At 45.5% G+C, this 18,685-nt stretch overlaps 1 protein-coding gene across 1 annotated transcript in view; it reads right to left on the reverse strand.

Annotated features, from left to right (window-relative positions):
* Window positions 1-18,685, reverse strand: part of LOC144152905 (glutamate receptor ionotropic, kainate 2-like) — a 397,026-nt gene that overhangs the window by 10,984 nt on the left and 367,357 nt on the right. The window contains exons 11-13 of the mRNA XM_077684459.1: window positions 11,159-11,520; window positions 8,020-8,218; window positions 2,563-2,788 (exon numbers count right to left, since the gene is read on the reverse strand). Coding sequence (XP_077540585.1) covers window positions 2,563-2,788; window positions 8,020-8,218; window positions 11,159-11,520 — 787 coding nt within the window. The remainder of the gene's footprint in view (window positions 1-2,562; window positions 2,789-8,019; window positions 8,219-11,158; window positions 11,521-18,685) is intronic.

The following is an 18,685-nucleotide window of genomic DNA, read 5'->3' on the forward strand; positions in this document are numbered from 1 at the left end:
TCTTTCCATAAGTAACATTGAAACACTGACCACTCATTTTGTGTAATTGCAAAATAAGACATAAGGGATTTCTATAGCTCCTCTCTTCGCCGAAGTGTGTGCGTGCGAAAATACTGTAATCCCACTATGACTCAGCAAGTACTCCGGAGGCACTTCCGGAGAGAAAAAAAATTCGCTTTGACACCTTACAATCGTCTACAAAAAAGTGGGTAGCATGCCATTTGTAGGCTTTTTTCTTCTTTCTCATAAACACGTAGCATATAAATTTACCAACAGAAAAGTAGAAATAATCTGTTTCCCTATAACCGACAAACTCCGCATGCTCAAAGCATCTGGAGTGAGGAGGTCATTCAGATTTAGTGCAGCATTCTTCCACCAGCTTTCTTGGAAGAATGCTGTTGTCTGGCACAAACCAAAGAGACAATTAAACACTAGCTACTGGACGTCAAAGTAAGTAGCACTGGGCGGGGAGTGCAGCATTCCCAACAACCAACAGGCGTGATTCTTTAGCGGAAGTATCCTTTTTACCATAGCCTCCGGTTCTACGTCCAGTGGTTGTGGCATTTATAACCTGAGTGTAATCCCTACACCGTGGTTATTCCTATAAAGGTGAAGAGAACGTGAAGTTTTTTTGATCGAGGCAAAGCATTATAGGGAGATTTGATTGAGATTAATTCGGGGAGTGCAAACAAGCCTTCTGGGCTCATTTACTTCGTTGAGCGGACGCGAGACAACTTTGAGCTGCGGTCTCTAGGAAGTAAGTTTCCCATGAGTAGTAAGGCAGACCGAATAGCTATAACTATGGGAAACATCCCTAAATGATACAACGCAAGCCACATGGTGTTCGTTTGCGTCATTTTAATCTCCTTTTCTTGTTTAGAGTCTTCCCATGTGCATCACTCGGTTATGTTGACATTGATGATCGCCTCCCCAACACACAAAAATTAGAACTTCACCCTGGTACTGATAATGCCGTAGGGAGTACTATACATTGGTGTCCCATTTACCAGCGAGTATTCTCTTCATTATCCCCATGCGTTTCCATCCGCGTCCATTTATTCTTTTCATGGTTACTTTGGCTCGGCAAAAACACTCGTTCGCATCGTCAAGCAAAATAGACAATCATAGGAACGCCCCTTGCTAATACTTGTGTAATTAGCATCCTCAAATTACTCGTGTGGGGTACAGTGCACGTCTAAAACGCACGTTTCTACGTTGAAGGCCCCAACGAAATCCCTAGGACACTCGTTTACGCCTCGCGCTGAACGTAACGCGTACTAAAAAAAAAAAACACCGGGGGCCTCGTTTACGCCTCCCGCTAAAACGCTTTGTAAGGCGTAATAAAAAAACACCGGGGCACTCGCTTACGCCTCGCGCTAGAACACTTCGTGCTTGAAGACACAAGACTTTTACAGCAAAGCTGTACACCTCTACCGCCCAAAGGTTCCATCTCCGTTGGAAAAAACGCTAAGGCGGCAAGAATGCGCTTTATACACCGCGTGCTTCGCTCCTCCGGAGGTTTCGCTTAAGGTGAGATGGCCCGACATTTTTTGTAGCGTAAGCTACACTGGCCGAGGTTGAGCAGTTTCGCGTGGGCCGTGAAGGGCCGTACTGCGCAAGCGCGAAGAGCCTGAGATTGGATTGAATTGGATTTGGATTGGATTGGATATAAATTGGATTGGATAGGATTAAATTGGATTGTATTGGAAATCCAATCCAATTGTAGTACGGGTGTGTACAGAATTGGGTCTCCACATTCGCCAGTCTGCGCAGTCCAGAGGAGTGACGTCATAGCTGCGGCAGACGCTCTGGAGCCGGCGCGTGCCCAGCTGTCGGCTCCGTTGCGCAGTAGCCAAGTCTGTTACTGCGCCGGAGCCGCTTGATAGCCGTTTCGCGTGATTCCTGGAGAGCCGTGCTGCTCATGCGGGAGGAGTAGTGACTGGACTGGACTCGACTGGATTCGATTGGATTGGAAATCGTTTTAGCAGCAGTAAGCATGATAATCATCTAATCCTAAATAACCAGGAAACCTAAGAATAACCAGCTGAACCTTAGCTCACGGCATAGCCGAGCTGGCCTGGCCGAGCTGACCTGGCCGAGCCGAGCCGACCTGGCATAGCCGAGCTAAGCCCCTGCTAATTTTTTTGTTCTTTGAGCCATAGGCTATTTCGTGTCCCATACGTAGGCCCTTCCGTGACCCATCTGTGTGCCAAGGAAACTGATCTTTTGACCTATCGATTTAATTATTGCTTTTATTATACTTCACCAGCATAAACAAGACAAGGGCAAAGAATGAACACAAAGGCGCTCGCTAGGCTTGTGTGCTAGTCCTGGACGCGGTTTACGCAATTGTGACGATATAATGTGTTTCTTTAAGTAGCTTCTTCTTCCTGCAACATCCTGTGGGGCACTTTTTTCGCCCTTGTATCGTTTTCTCTGATTAGATGCACTCAAATGAAAAACAACTAGCTAAACTTTCAGCCTCAGCTTCGCTAATGCTGTCGCACAAACACAGCTTCTTCTCTGTGCTTTTTCTTTTCGTGTGTGCAGGCCAGTACGTACTCTTTTTGGTGACAATGCCGTATCCCTTGTTGTCTAGCAGGCCGTTTATCTGCGTGAGGTTGCAGTCTCTCTCGATGATGTACTCGATGGAGGCGGACTCCATCAAAAAGGCATACTCCCCCGCCTTGACGCGGTTCACGCCGTCCAGTGACGTCTCCATGTAGACGTCGCTCTCGTGTTCCAGCATGTACTTGTGCATCTTCTTGTACGTGGGGATCTTGGACTCCTGTGGACAGGGGCAAAAACGCAGCAATTCAGCAGACAGCAGAGGTTGCTAACTGCCCACCCATCCTTTTCCGTGGCACTTTGTGGATAAGGTGTGCGTTCAGTAATTTGATGACGGCGTCTCCGAACCCCTCCCACGGTGGTGTCATGCATACTCTGGCGCTGACACCTACACCATGATTGGTTCTAGAACGCAAAAGAGACTACCATAATCCTACATCTAGAAGACAAGCATTTCTGGGCCATCTGATTCTGATTCTTTCCAGGGGTTCCAATAAGCTTCCTCAGGTTGGTTTGCTTGATTGAGCAGGTACTGATAGATGACGCTTGTTCTCTTTAACGTCTGCGCCTCAGAACCAGCATTGATTTGCAATTGCAAAGCGTTGTCCAATACACCTCTCCGGGAGGTTAACTTTGTGGGTGTGCAATACTGCCCTAAGCCACAGTGTGCAATATTCCACTCCGAGATTAGTGCAAGCCGTGCACTACCGGTGCAATGCAGAACCGTAAATCCGCCCGTTGATATGCCGCGCCCCCCCTAAACCGACCTAAATGAACCACACCACCCTCATTTAAGAAAAGAGGGCATAGAACTGAGCCAAAAGACCATTCTACAATAAAAGGAATCGCGGGTATTGCCCCAATTTTGGCACGGCTGGGGCTCTAAGCCAGGTCGTTCGAGCCAAATATCACGATTCTACCTTTAACTCTGAGGACGGACTGAGAGCCTATTGTGGCAATTGCTCAAAATAATAGGACTGTTGGAAGCAAACCAATAGATAGCGCTCGGTGCGCTCGGGAAGTCGCAGGCTTGCTCCCACACGAGAACGGGATGTCAACCAAGAGTACACGCACAGATTTCTTATGGCTGTCCTTGGCAGTGCTCGCTGTAGTAATTTAATTCGTGATTGATTGATTGATTGATTGATTGATTGATTGATTGATTGATTGATTGATTGATTGATTGATTGATTGATTGATTGATTGATTGATTGATTGATTCTTGTCTAGTAGACTGTGTATGTTCTACTTTGAAGGTACAGGTGCCGTCATAAGTATTTGAAACAAGGATTTGTGAATATCACAGAATATTTGTGTTACTACCTATATGACAGCCATTACGGATTTACAGGAGCTTTTCCTATTAGACAGGACTCCCTTAAGAGCGCACCAATGCTGTCAGGCAGTTTCCGGAAGATGAAGGTTCTGTAAATTCGCGATACTGTGTTCCAGTTTTTTTTTACTGCACCTGTACGTAACACTGTACAGTATGGACACAGGCTTCACAGCCCACAGACTCCTCGTGGTTGATCCATGCAGCGGTAGCGCACTGGCATGCTTAAGATCGTTATACTCCTTGCTGGCGCACTAATGCCACTAAGTGTGACGTGAAGTCTACGCTAAAAGGCTGATTAAGGCATGTGCAACAACCGTCGGCGTACAACTTACTTCTGGTTCATTGCTGAGACCACTGAAATAGAAGGAATAACTAAAGCGACACTTCAACCTAGGTCAAAGTATACTTGTTTCATGTGGCAATATTTAAACAAAAATGGCATCTTTGTATTTGTTGTATGTGACCAATAATGTGAGACCGTAGCATGCACCAAGATAGCAACGTTCGAGGCTCCCTTTGAAACCAGGGTCGTTTCGCTGATCATGAATTCGATTTTTCAGCGTTCCCTGTGACAGAAAAGATGTGAACTGGTCGAAACTTTTCGTGCCACGATCCCCTAGCTTGCGTTTAACCACTGCTGTTCAACATGTGCGTTCATGCTCGTGTCAAAGTAATGAAACAGTTACCAGCAAATAAACGCAAGGGAACATTTTACAGCATGAGATAATACATGGTGATATTTACTATGATAAGTATCCATACTGTATGCCGCGATGGGTGCAAGCCACACGAGAACTCCTACGCTGAGTAAATGCGATCGCCTGTGAGAGTTGTTTGCTAATGGCTTTTGGTTTAAGTAACATAGGAAACAGACATTAAAAAAGAGACCCATTTCACCGTTCGATATGTGCGATCAGTACGAGAGGTTGCTTCGGCGTAAAGGGCGTTTCTTACAAAAAATGCATACATAGCGCAGTTCTAGTTATTAATATTTTAATCGAAAGATTTTCTTTGTGATTCTCTCCTTCCGGCGTTTGTCTAAGGGGATGCCCCTTATATAGGCGCCGAGGAGCAATAAAGGGATACCACTCGTGATAAAGTCGTTAGGCTTGAAGGAAGTGCAATAGTTGGATCGTGCTGATTGCACAGTAGAATCGCAAATGAAGTCGTTGCGTGCAAGCGCATTGACCGCGTCCACGTATCATATTTTTCGTGTTTTTAGAATGACGTTAGATCGTCCTCCAACGCATGGCAATTACCCCCTTTCCATTCAGTACCATACAGGTTTTCCTTTTTGCTCCTCTTGAACTACCTGATGACACATATTCTAGATTTGTAATTTTGAACTGCGTTCCCGCCACGGTGGCTCAATGGCTAAAGGGTGGTGCTGCTGAGGCCTAGTTCGGGGGTTATATTGCCGGCCGCGGTGGCCACGTTTCAGATGGAAGCGAAAGCATGTGTCCAGGTTTCGGCGCAGGTTAAAGGTCCCCAGGTGGTCAAAATTAATCCGGAGCCCTTTAGGGGAGCCTTTCAGGGGAGAAATCCGAGGGAGATTGGGACATCACCGCAGGCGGACTTCCGCTGTGCCAGCTCCTTCGCTCACACGGAGGGTGGGGCTGTCGGACGGCTATCACTGTTTGCCGTCGCGTATCTCTAGAGCAGAGCTGCCGTAGCACCGCCAATTCCGCGACGGCGACAATGTCTGCTAAAGCCCCTACGTACTGATCTCATCAGCCGCCCAAAAATCGGCCGTGGATGCGACGCGGGCGCTGCCGAGCGTAGAGAAGAGCGCACGACGCGCGAGGCAGTGGGTGGGGAGACGCGCACTAGGAGCAGCCGGCCGGTCCGCTTACAGGCCCGCATTAAGATGTTAGCTTAAACACTGCAGCGAAAATTCGATTGCCGCTTTCGTAAATGGCGCAGGCGATGATTTTTAATGCAATTTTCCATCACAACATTATTTCTTTTCTTGTATGTGCAGCTTTATTTGCGCTTTGGGGAGCGATAACAAGCTATCACTCGAGATACCTGGGCCTTGGCACAGCGACCTTGCCGGTGGTAATCGTGGCTCCCTCAGTGCGCCTGTCGTGTGCGCGGCGCATTTTCCCGTCCAGTGTAATAAAAAGTATTAAAATAGAGTGCCTGTAACCGCTCTAGAACTTGGGTCGTGGCCAGCTTCCCGACGAGGAGACGAAATCCCCGCCGTGTCCGCCGCCAAGGATCGGATTGTTTGTAGATGGAAAGCAAAAGCTCCGACCTCCGATCGGAGAGGCGAGACGGCGAGACATTGTGACGTAATAGTCACGTGACGCGCACTCCTAGGAGCAGCCCAGCGGATTTCTTCGTCGTGTGAATACCCCTTAAGGCGCGCCGCCTAGCCCAGTTGTAGCTTCGGCGCGTTACACCCCCATAGTTAAAAAATTTTGGACTTCCCAGGAACTGGCGGAGACAAGTTCCCCATTTTTACCGCATAAAAACATAATAGCACTCCTGCTTCACAGTTTTGTACGGAAGTTTAAACTATTTCATAGCGAATTTCTGATGCATAACATATATGCCACAACATATATGTGGGGCCAACATGGCCGCTGAAAAGCAAATGTAGTGACACAATGGTTTATAGACGATATTCTTTCGCTGCCTACTTAAACCCGAAAAGTTTGTTCTATCTCCCTGTATGTCCCTCGATTTAGCCATCCGGCCAAGAATTAAGAGAATACTTGAACGAGAGGTTTATATAGGCACCCGCCGCGGTGGCTCAGTGGCTAAGGCGTTGCGCTGCTGAGCACGAGGTCGCGGGTTCGATACCCGGCCGCGGCGGCCGCTTTTCTGATGGAGGCGAAAAGCAAAAACGCCCGTGTGTACGAGATTTCGGCGCACGATAAAGATCCCCAGGTGGTCAAAATTAATCCTGAGCCCTCCACTACGGCGCGCCTCATCGCCTGCGTTGCGTCGGCGCGTTAAACCCTCACAATCAATCAATCAATCAGGTTTATACAGGCAAAATCATTATAAATATTAAAATCTGGAAACACATTTCATATCTGTCAACAGTGTACACCAAAAAAAATATTAGGCATACTTGAAGCAGCACATAAAATAGATGAATGGTACTTGCAACGTTCTTTTAATTAAAAATACAACGCTGCCTGTTTTTTTGGATAGCAAATAAAAACGTTTGCATTCCAAATATTTTCTGAGTCAAAAATACAAACGCACTAGCGCCCGTTCCTTAATCTTGTGGCGGCATTCGAAGTCCCACAGCAGAAACGAAAGGTTCAGTAGACAGCGCGCAAGCAATAGAACAGGGTAAACTTGAATTGGGTTGAACAAATCTCGACTGTGTATATCGTGTAAAGAGCGACACTGGAAGTAAATAGGGTGAGAGGTGGGCGGGGGAGAGGATAGAGGCATATACTATGTAGGAGGGGAGACAGCACACTGTCGTCTTCCGAAGACATTTGCAGCGAAGTGAGGAGATACGCGGCCATTTGTTTTTTTTTCTTTGTTTCACTAGATAGGCTGCATACGTATGCCACCATGGTTGTGAACAGGACAACGTATTTTGTAACGACCACAATAGCAGCCAAGATCCAGTCTGTAGGGCTTAATTATTTCACCTGGCCACATTCCTATGGGACACTCTAATTCATGAGCCATGGGCTTAAAAAGCATCAGATACTAATCCTAAAGGTTCTACGAATTCATAGAAATGTTCGCAACGGCCTAGTTTGCTTCTTTTGGAAATATATTACTTCTTTACTGTGATAAAAACTACAGAAAATCGTGATTTGGTTTACCGAGTTTTCAATAAGCGGCCCTCCCAGTCCAGCAAGCAAGAGATTTGTTTTATGATTTCAGTACAGAAGTGGCGTATCTCTAAAATGAGCAAACTAGGCGGTTCTGAATGTTGATACGTATTTGTAAGGCTTTTCGTATTTGTGCAGGATGGTTTTTAAGTACGTCGGTGATGAAGCAGGACGTCCCTTAGAAATGTGAACAGATGAGTTACCCTTAACGTATCTCAATTTCGAGAAAATTAAAGTTTTATATCGTGCTTGGAGGGGGAGCATTACTGGGGTAATGAATTCGGTGAAACGATAAAGGGCACTCACGTTAAAGAAGGCACGTGTGCTGCCTGAGCGGAGACAGCCGTACTTGATCTTGTTCTGTTTAGCCAGGTCCTCCGCATTCTCAATTGGATAGACCGTCTTTTCGACGGTCAGAAAAGCGGCCAAGTTGGCTGTGTACGATGATATCATGATGAGTGTGAAGAAATACCAGATTCCAGCCACGGTTCGTGTCGACATGGCCCTGCGACAAGAAAAACGAAGCATTAAACGTTAAACATGTCTTACTAGAGAGGGCAGCAGTATTTTAGAAACGGCTAATGGTAAGGTCGGGCTATTCACTGAATTATTTAATACCTCAGTAACGTAGAAATTTTGGCTGTTGGTTAATAACTTTCAAACATGTAGCGCAGAAGATGAGAGACACAGACAAGTAGACATTTAAGATATAAAATATAAGATATAAGATATTTAAGACCGCTGACTTCTTGTTTATCGTGGCTGTTTAGCTTTGTTGTGTTTTTCGTTTTTTTCTAAGAGCAACATGGTCGGCGCTCCTGACACAATGTAGGTATCTCGCTCCAACGCCTGGGTACGATGTAAAAAAGGAAGCAGTATCGTAGAAGGGAAAGCTTTTTACCATGCAATTGTGTATTCGCTTTCATTATGCTGCCTCTCGCTGGTGAAACAAACGGGTGTTCTCGTAATTTGGCAATGACTTTAATCTTTGTTTCTCCACCGTTTTCTACAGCAAATTTTGAAAAGGTTAGCTTAACAAAATGGCCGTCGAATGCCAAGGGTAATAATGTATGCGACCAATTTTGAGGGATGTAGGCTATTAACTAAACAATTCCTCGGGGCACTTTGCTCTGCGTGCATAATTTAAAGAAAAAAGCCGGGCGATAAGTATTAACAACTTCTTTTCTGCAACATCCCATTGGCATAGCTTTCTGCGCTTTCCTTTCTTTATCTTTCGGAGTGAGTTACCTCAACCACTTCTATTGTTCTTCCCATGTATATATCTCTTTACACATTTATATATCTCTTTACACATATTACACATGTGCTTTTCATTTGTTTGCTCTTTATGGCTGCAGCCATTTTGGTGATCAGACAACTACAACGACAACGGCGCTTTTGCGTAAAGTGAGATATTTAACGCTTCTTGCTTAATATTGTTCAGGGAAAGACCTGTGCTAAATAAAAACCATACGTCGTGTACCATCAGCCTCCCAGGAATAATAAAGCGATCAGGTGTAAAAGCAAATGCAATGTAAAAGTCACGTCCAGCTTACTCTTGGACCAGATATTATTACCCCTTCTGTAATATGCCGCATGGCTACCAATCCTAAAAGCATGAAACTGTAATTTACTAATAAATGTGGTTGTTGCTGTTTCTCTGTCCTTATTTTTCGCTCTGTAATATTGAAATTGAAGAAAACTTTGAACACTTTTTTTGTGGCTGTGGCCCAGCTTCCAAGGCCGACACTAAAAAGAAATATTCTGTAAAATTATGAGTTACCGCGCTACTTTTTTAATGATGCCAAGAAATGATAGCAAAGACCACAGAAGCTTGAAAATAAAATTTGTGAAGAATCCGGCAGCCCGTACTTGTCGCAAAAGTTTAGCGACGAGTATGGACGTTCCTAGCCTGCGACGTTAAAAAGGGATACGCTAGCGTCGCGTCAAATAACGTTTCGCACTTTTCTTTTCAAAACAGCGTACAGTCATTACAGCAGCTAAGCATATTTAGGAACTCCAGCGTCAGAGATATGTTCGCGTGGCATAGAGTTGTATTTTATTCTCGTATGTGTCGGGTGAGAGACACCCAGTTTGGCCCAACAGACACGGAATACTTACCTGGTTTTAAACTCTTACTTCATACGTATCAACGAAACAAAATCAAGTTCGCAGACAACGGCAAATAAATTATTGCCCTGCGTACGCATTTTGGACACAGTGCAGCACTGCACCTCTCTACCTCTGAGTGAGGCGGGGAAAGGGCGAAAAATCGTGGGAGAAGGAAAGGTAACCTTTGCATACCTAAGAGCGACCTACCCGCACTTATAGCATTACCGGAGCTTTTAACTTTTTATTAATGCCTGCAAGCAATCCGGACATTTAAAAAATAAGTTTTGTTTTTAAAGAATGGTCAGAAGTCCAACACGTTTAATGGTATGTGGAATCGTTCCCAGTGAAGTTTTTAGTCCCCTGTAAAGTGTGCCTTGGCTGTAAAACAGCCAAGCTCGAAGCAATGCTGGTATCAGGGAAAAACGAATCCACCGAAAATTCAGAAAATTGAATTCTGGATAGCGATTCTCGCAGAGAAACATGGACACTTAAAGCAGGAGCATGGAATCCCCATAAATGCACAGAGCCAAGAACATGGGCCGCCCTAGTGAATCTAATACCAGATCGCGGCATGCGCCCGGTATACGAACCAAATAATTGAGCATTCCCACATAATATGGCATTTATTTGCACACGCTACTGCGCACTCGCTGTGGAGCTCGCCGCTTACCCTGAGTCTGTTAGAGTAAAACCTAAAGACACCGAACAAATCATACTTCTAAAGCTTCACAAACATGAGACGTCTCATGAGACGTCTGGGCTTCTCTGCGAAAGCCTTGTTACTGATCGATCCTACCATAACGGCAGCCTCCCCGGGGAACCTTCCGATGCGAAGCCGCCACGTCTCCTATTTTTTGTACCTTTTTAGTAGCTTTATTTTGTTTTATGCCATTTTTATGCCAGTGTTTCATCCCGATTATACGAGCTCCCGTCGAAACCTCGACATGACCTTGAACCCAATTGGGAACGGGTCCCTTCTTTTATTTATTTGGCTATCATAGCCCACAGGCGAATAAGAAGCCCGACCTGCGACTCCCTTCTCCCTTCCTTTTCTGCGCATACGCATGTCTCTATGAAGAGGGACAAAGCTACGGGTGGCAGCTGTGGCCTTGTCACTTCACGCGTTGTCACCCTGGGTCATACCCGATACACCATATGCTTTAGACTGGTCCTCTACTTTACATCGTCCCTAGACGGTACCATCTGTGCCTATACTGTGCCTATCTGTACCATCTGTGCCTATCCGTCCCTAGACTGTTCCTAGCGAGTCCCTAGACTGCGTCCTCTCTTCCCGTTTATTGTTTGAGCGTGTACCGGAACGCGGTCCACTCACTTGGGTGCCAAGTCCGAGCCCTGCTGCATGAGTGATCCGATGGTGAACCAGAGTGAGTTGAGCAGGCTGAAGCTGTTCTCGAGCACCTGGTCGTTCTGTCGACACGGGTGAGGGTTGTCCCACTCGTAGGGACTCAGTCGACCCACGAGGAACAGGACCACAGAGACGCCGATGTAGGCGCCCACCACGTAGGCCCACACCTCCATGCTGAAGGGCGAGAGAAAGCTGAATAGCGTGGTGACCTTCTGCGTGGGCTTCTTGAAGAGGATGCTGATGCCCGTGTTCATGAACGGCATCGTGAAGTCCACCGCCACTTCTCGCTTGGATGTTATAGTAAGGTCGGCAATCGCCAGGTCCGCTTTCTGCGAGGGGCGAATGGGTTATTCGTTTACTCACTTGTTGATGGGCAGGTACATTTGCAGGGTAGGGGATCTAGAAATGCATTCATTTGATTATTCATTCTTACTTAACAGGAGGTGGAGAAAAACCAGTCGTGCGGTGTGGTTATAAGGAACTAGCTTGAAATTAGGCAGCAAGAAGGTGGAATGCCGACGGCCACACTTACGCGCCGGAGTGGGCCAAAAAGGTTAAAAAGGTCAGGTTAACAAAGTTATACATACTATTCTACTCCTGAAAGTTGAGTTTAATATCCCTATGGCCAAAATACAACATTAAAGAAGTTTGTTTTCTCTATATGTTCGAAATGACACTCAAAATAAGTTTAGTAATTCAGCGTAGACATTTTCGAGAAAACAGGAACTTTCTTTGTTACCAACATTACCGAAGCTACTGAACGCAAAGAAAAACCACGAACAAACCACAACACCTACGGCGATTCCAAAGTAAACACATAATAAAGAACTCTAACGCCAACATCCTTTATGAACCCAACCTTGGAACACGGGAAAAATTTAACACCAATTGGTTTGCCCCGAAAGTGTGCGCAGACAAAAGTGCATGTTATTTTTCTAGAATCTTTTTACGGCTTAGTTGGCTAGTGCCATTCGAAAAAAGTAACTGCTGCTCATATTACCAAACCTTCATACGGCCCGAAACGTTCTGCCAAGCATGAAATGTCAAACTTCCATAAACACAGGAATTCTCATTTCGCCTGTTGTTTAGACATCGGACCTTTATAGCACCACGTTAAAATAAACCTGATACACTCCTTATTTATGGTAGAAACTGTCCGGATCGGGCGGCTAAATGTGGAAGTGCGGATAACTTGGGATATTTTCGACGTTGGGCTTAGAGTAGTCAATTAGGTAGGGGTCTGAAGCCTGGGTTTTATGTATATTGCCTTCATGTATATTGCCTTCCTTTCTAAAGGCTGCCTATTTATGGGAACTAATTACCGGTGATGACAGCGGAACTTACAAAGTATGGGTTCGATGTAAGTTGAAACTTCTCCCAAAAGTGCTACTTTTATCAGTCGCTTTCTCGTTAAGTCTCAGTCAAGTAAAGCATTTTATGGAAAGTAGATGAGCCGCACTATCCTTGATTCTGAATAGGTTTATCCTGACGTACATTTAATAGTAAATAATAATTATTATTTGTATTATTCGATACCTTGAACGTTAAATCTCGCATAGATCGCCTTAATATTTATGGTTGCAAAACCCCTACCGCCTAAATTACACGCAGATTTAGCGGAAAAATTCTATGTAAGCAAATAGGACCCGCATGAAAGATGATAAAGTGCCAATCACCTGAACGCTGCAACATCCTTCAGGCTTAATCGCATCTTTAAAAACTGGGTGAAAAATTACAGAAACAACAAAAAACGCCAAAATGGGCTGTCGTTCTACTGGCAAGTGACAGTGGGGAAAAATGGCTCAGGTTTAAAACTTTCAAAGCTAGTTATCGTGAGCGAAAGCAAACACTGCACACGCAGTGTTTCATGAAAGTTTGCCCTTGCTCAAGATTTCGCAGCTATAGGTGGTATTCATTGAATAGTTTAGCTGTCAATTTCTTCGCTTGGCAACACTGGAAATGGCCACGGACATGGCCGAAGCGCCACGCACATGGCGTGGCTTGTGCCACTGCAGGCGCACGCCGTAGAAAAGAAAACACCGGCGTGCGTCGTCTGCTCCGTTTCAATCCGATTCTCAACTTTGGTGTCAACAGAGGTGTCATTAATCGCACTCATATTGGAGTCGAGGCATTACTTTGCACTGGGTGAGCTAAAACTTGGAATGTACAACCCATACCATGCGCTTAGCACGGACAAGTACCGCCATCCCGCGGATCGCGACGTAACCAGTGACCGCGCACTCACATGGTTGCCTGCATGCGTACCTCGATATTGAATACAGGCTGTACCACCTAGCTATATCTACTGCATGATTGCATTCGTTCTTGCGTTTGCGCTGAAGGACAGGCACCGAAAGCGCAGCCCGCGCGCATCGATGGCTACACTGGGAAACAAAGCTCCGGCACAGTGACTGTAATACAGTAATAGTGGTAAAAACGGCACCGGCAAGTTGAAGCCAGAATTCCGGAAATCCGCTACGGGCGTTGCTGTTGAATTGGCGAGAACAGACACAAGAAACTCGCGCGAAAGCGGACAAGTGGAAGCGGGCTTATTTGTCCACGTTTGCTAGGGTGACAGTGTGTAATTTGTTCTTGGTATGCGAACTGTGGTATGTGATGCAGCTGTCGCACTGCTCACGCACGAACGTCCAAAAGTTATATCGAGTATTCGCTGTTTTTCTCTGGGCCTCGAACTGGGAGAGGTGCAGTCCTAAGAACTTTTTAGGCGTGTGAATGTTGGAGGAGTGGGGCTAGCGCATTTATTTGTGCGGCAACTAGTAAATAGCTTTCTTTTTTTGAGAGAAGTAAGTGACCCATTTCTTCGTACAGTGTTCCAATGAAGGCTAGGAAGGGTTCTCCCCGATTTTGTTATTACGGCTGAATACATGACGGGGGGTATTTTTGGATATTTTAAGGAGGCTGTGGTGAGTATTTAAAAGCGACATTTTCAAAAGAGTATTTAAGTACGGTTGCGCGTAAGAAATTGTACCATGATATTGTCGATGTTGTGTTCCCCGTTCCCATGTGCAGGGCTTTGTACTATGGAAGGCCCGGTAGCAATGTGCTTAAGACGTGTTAAAAGAATGCAGATTCAACCAGAGGTCAAGTCCTTTGTGTTTAGGTTACATACAGGAACATTATTAGTACGAATGTTTATGGAAGAAAGGGGGTTATTCGTACCATGGGGGACAGATTTTTTTAGTTTTAAATCCCCCGAGACAATAGATCATGTATGTTTGCATTGTTGGGAGGGAGTATATTTTTGGGATGTGCTACAGAGGACATTACACAAAGATTTTCCACTATATCCTCACGGCATACGTTTCCTTGCAATAGACAATGAGGATGGAGTGCCTTACGATTTAGTCATGGCACTGGGTCTCCATAGTATATGGCGCTCACGTACAGCAAGGTTGTACAATGATGTTGATGCATGATGCGCATGGGAGTATTTCAAAGAGAGCACTGGCCGATTTCTTGAAGTCATTAAATTCCACTAGGAACTACCTGATTGGCTGCCACAAATAGAGCAACTAATCGATATGTGGGAATTTTAAATTGACAAAGTCAGCCCTTTAGTGGCCGGTAACTCCACCTCTTGTATGTGTACATATTTACAACGTTGAGATGTAATCTATTGTAAATTGTCAAAGACAGGCAATAAATACAAAAAAAAGAGTGCTTCGGGTGGAAAACCAGAGGTCATAGAGATAAAGCAGGCGAAGAAGTTCTTTGCCAGGGATGCTTCGGATCCTGCTCCTGCTGCTTCGGTGGTGCTATCGATGGCTTTGGCGCCGGGTGCCACATCCCCCTGCGATACAGGCCTCATAATCTCAGAGGCTCCTCTAGTTGCCGATCCTGCATCATCATCAGGGGCAGCTTTGGCCGCCTCCCCGGCTGCGGAAAGTACAACTACTGGTCACCGTCCCGCTGCCCGGCCTCCAGATCCTGATGGAACTGTGGGTAGGTGAGGTAGGGATGCTACAGTACTGCAGTAGGGGGTCATGGTGGGAGCTCTTTCTTTTCAGTTTGGAGCGTTAAATGTCCGTGGCTTACGTAACAAGAGGCGTCAAGGCCAGCTTCTTCACCTAATGCGGTGTTGGAAGCTTGATATATATGGCCATTCAAGAAACAAAAATTCAGTCGGATGAAGGGACTGCGGAAGCTCTAGCTCTTTTTCAATTAGAGTACGAAGTGTGCGTTAGCCACGCCAAAGGGTTATCTGCTCGGTGCATGCTCTTTCTGAACAAGCGCCTCCAATGCTGTTGGGAATTTGTATCCGCTGATTCGGGGGGACGCCTTATCGTATGTGACCTAATGATCGCGGGACAGTCATGGAGGTTTATTGTCGTTTATGCACTGTCGCAATTTCGCGAACGGGAAGAATATTTCCTGTCATTACAGAGTTACCTGCGTACTGACCGCGACTTAATGGTATTAGGGTATTTTAACTGTGTGTGTAACCCGAGTGACAGGTCATGTGAGCACCAACGATCGGACGTAAGCGCTATAACATTGGAAAACATTGCTTGTGACTTTCACCTTTGTGACATAAGAGAAAATGTCCGACTGCAAAATCGTTTTACACATTTTCAGGGAGCCTCTCACGCTAGGCTAGACCGTATTTATGTTTCTTTAGGTTCTCTACCGTGTGTCCATAGCTACTTTGTTCATCCGGTATTTTTTAGCGACCATTGCCTTGTATCTGCTGCGCCTGGTAACCAACAGTGTCGGAGTCGTCGCCTGAATTGGGAATTGTGGAAATTTAATAATTCTTTACTATCCCATCAGCCCTTTTTAAATCGTGTGCCAGAAATTATGCAAAATGCAAGAAATCGCTATGATGTGCCAATGCTGGCATGGTGGGAATTATTTAAGGAAGAAGTGAAAGTCACGGCAATTTTAGAGGCTACAGTGATGGCGTTTGAAAAGAAAAACAACATAAATCACCTAAAATTGTTGAGAGAACTTTATGAACTTGAAGGCCGATGTTCAGGTCAATATATGGATGACATTCGGAATGTCAAGGCGCAGCTACAGGCGTTTGATGTTGAGAAATACCGGGGGAGCACTAGTGCGAGCGAGATCACAGCGCTTTGCTGAAGTGCAACCGTGTCGCCGGTCACTAGGTGATGAGCGCCGTCATGCTCTGTCTAAACAAATACTTGAAATTGAGTATAAAGAGAAAATTACTCATGACACTACTGTGATAATGATGGCCTTCGTCGATTACTATAGAACTGTATTCCAAACTCCCAAAAGAGCAGTGAGCGAGGACTCCATTGACAAATTCATTAGTTTGCTGCCCAAATTAAACCAGGACGAGTGTGAATCCATTGACCAGGAGATTGGCATTCAAGAATTGGTGTCTAGCATTGGATCATTGTCGAAAGGCAAAACCCCAGGAACCTGATGGTCTCACTGCAGAATTTTACCACACATTCTGTTCACTGCTGGCTCCATTTTTACTTGAGGTTTATCGCGAGGCTTACAAGACTGGATTTCTTCCACCTACGCTCTACGAAGGCCACACTGTTCTAATCCCCAAAAGTAATGATCCTGACAAACTGCGTAAAGTAGAAGGATATCGTCCCATTTCCTTATGTAATGTAGATTATGAAGTCTTCGCTAAAATTTTGGCCAACCGTCTTCAAAATGTAATTGAGCTACTAGTTGGTGACCATCATACATGTGGCATCCGTGGGCGATCTATTCAAACTAACATACAAATAGCAAGGTCTATATTGGAGTGTGTTTCGGGTACGTCAGCCCAGGTAGCCTTAGACAAACTAGATTTGGCAAAGGCATTCGATCGCGTCGGTCACCAATTTCTGTTTCGTGCTCTACAGCATGTGAACGCAGGATCTTGGCTTACCGAAGGTATTCAAATAAGTTATGCTAATGGCTCGACGCGAGTGATAGTCAACAATCGACTAACCCAACCAATCCACCTTCTTTCATCGGTTCGTCAAGGGTGCCCATTATCACCACTCCTGTTTTGCTTATATCTGGAACCATTAGGCATGCGCATAATAGAGGACATTATGTTAGAGGGTTCACGCTATCGTCCTTCGAAGTGAAAATTTTAGCATATGCCGATGATGTCGCTTTATTTTGTACTGACAAGGCCAGCGTGGAGAATGCTCTTGCCATTACACAAGAATTTTGCGAGGTTTCAGGTTCGGCCCTGAATTTCGAGAAAAGCTGCGGATTTTGGTTGGGAGAATGGGGAACCACACCCGATTGTTTCGCCGGAATCAATTGGAATAGAGACCTAACTTATTTAGGAGTACCCCTCTCGCAGTTTCGGAATACTGACTCGCATTGGTCGGAGCAGGCGGTGAAGCTACAGCGCCAAGTGAATGACTGGCGGGGACGGCAGCTGTCCATCTTTTCTTGTGCTCGGGCGTGTAACACGTTTCTTGTGACCCGACTTCTTTATGTCCTACAGGTGTTACATTGCTCACGACTCAGGATACAGAATTTTCACCGGATTTTTGCAACCTTCATTTGGTGTTCGCGTAGTGAGCCAATGCGTCGCGATAACCTTTTTCTTTCGGTTGTGCGAGGGGGACTTGGGCTTGTTCATCTGTTTCTTTGGCAGCTTCTTTCTCGTTTATTCTACTTTCGAGATGCTCAACATCCTTTTTTTGAAAGCTGTACTGGAAATACGTCTGGCACATTTTCTCCCTGATATTGTGGTGTCTTCGCTGTCTGTGGACGCAGCCCGAAGCCCGCGAGGTTTCCTCAAAGAAGTGGTTGACACGTTTCGCTTCTTACAGGCTCGGTTTAGCCTTGAGTACGTATTTACTGCTTCGCGCGAGTCTATTTCTGATGCCCTGGTTTCTGGGCTTTTTCCTACACCTCTATATCGTGTTCTGTACCTACAGTGTCCGTACCAGGATGTCCTCAATAGAGTGTGTAAAATGTGTGTTCCGCCAGGTGTTAAAACATTTTTCTTTAAATTACACACTGGCACGCTCCCTGTTAAAACTTGGATGAAAGACCGGGGTCTGTTTATAGCGTGGTCGACAGACTGTCGGCTCTGTACTCGACCAGAGACAATTGATCACTGCTTTGTAGACTGCAGAGATGCTGTCTTTTTCTGGGACATTTTACAGCGAACGCTCAAACAATACATGGATATTACGCCTTTCTCTACCCGATTTTTGCCATTCGACTATCCTGGTGAGCCGCCTTATGACATGTTCGTGTTGATTGGTTTGTACAGTCTGTGGCGATGCCGCTTATGTGATAGGCATGCTGAGCCACCAAGATCAACAGAGTCCTATTTCCGAGAAACTGTGGAATATGTACATAGTGTGTATAGTTCGCTTGACCAACCACCTGACTGGTTCCCTCTTTTGAACGCTTGTGTGTGTTTGCCTGAATTTTGATGTATATGTGCTTCTCATAACTTCAGTGTATTCTTTTGTTCGCTTGTATTCCTCGTACTGCAACGTCTGAGCGTATTCTCCCATGTAATAAAGAAAA

The sequence above is a fragment of the Haemaphysalis longicornis genome, unplaced genomic scaffold (genome assembly GCF_048455015.1).
Source record: "Haemaphysalis longicornis isolate Haplotype H1 unplaced genomic scaffold, Haemaphysalis longicornis Haplotype H1 scaffold_9, whole genome shotgun sequence".
Lineage (NCBI taxonomy): Eukaryota > Metazoa > Arthropoda > Arachnida > Ixodida > Ixodidae > Haemaphysalis > Haemaphysalis longicornis.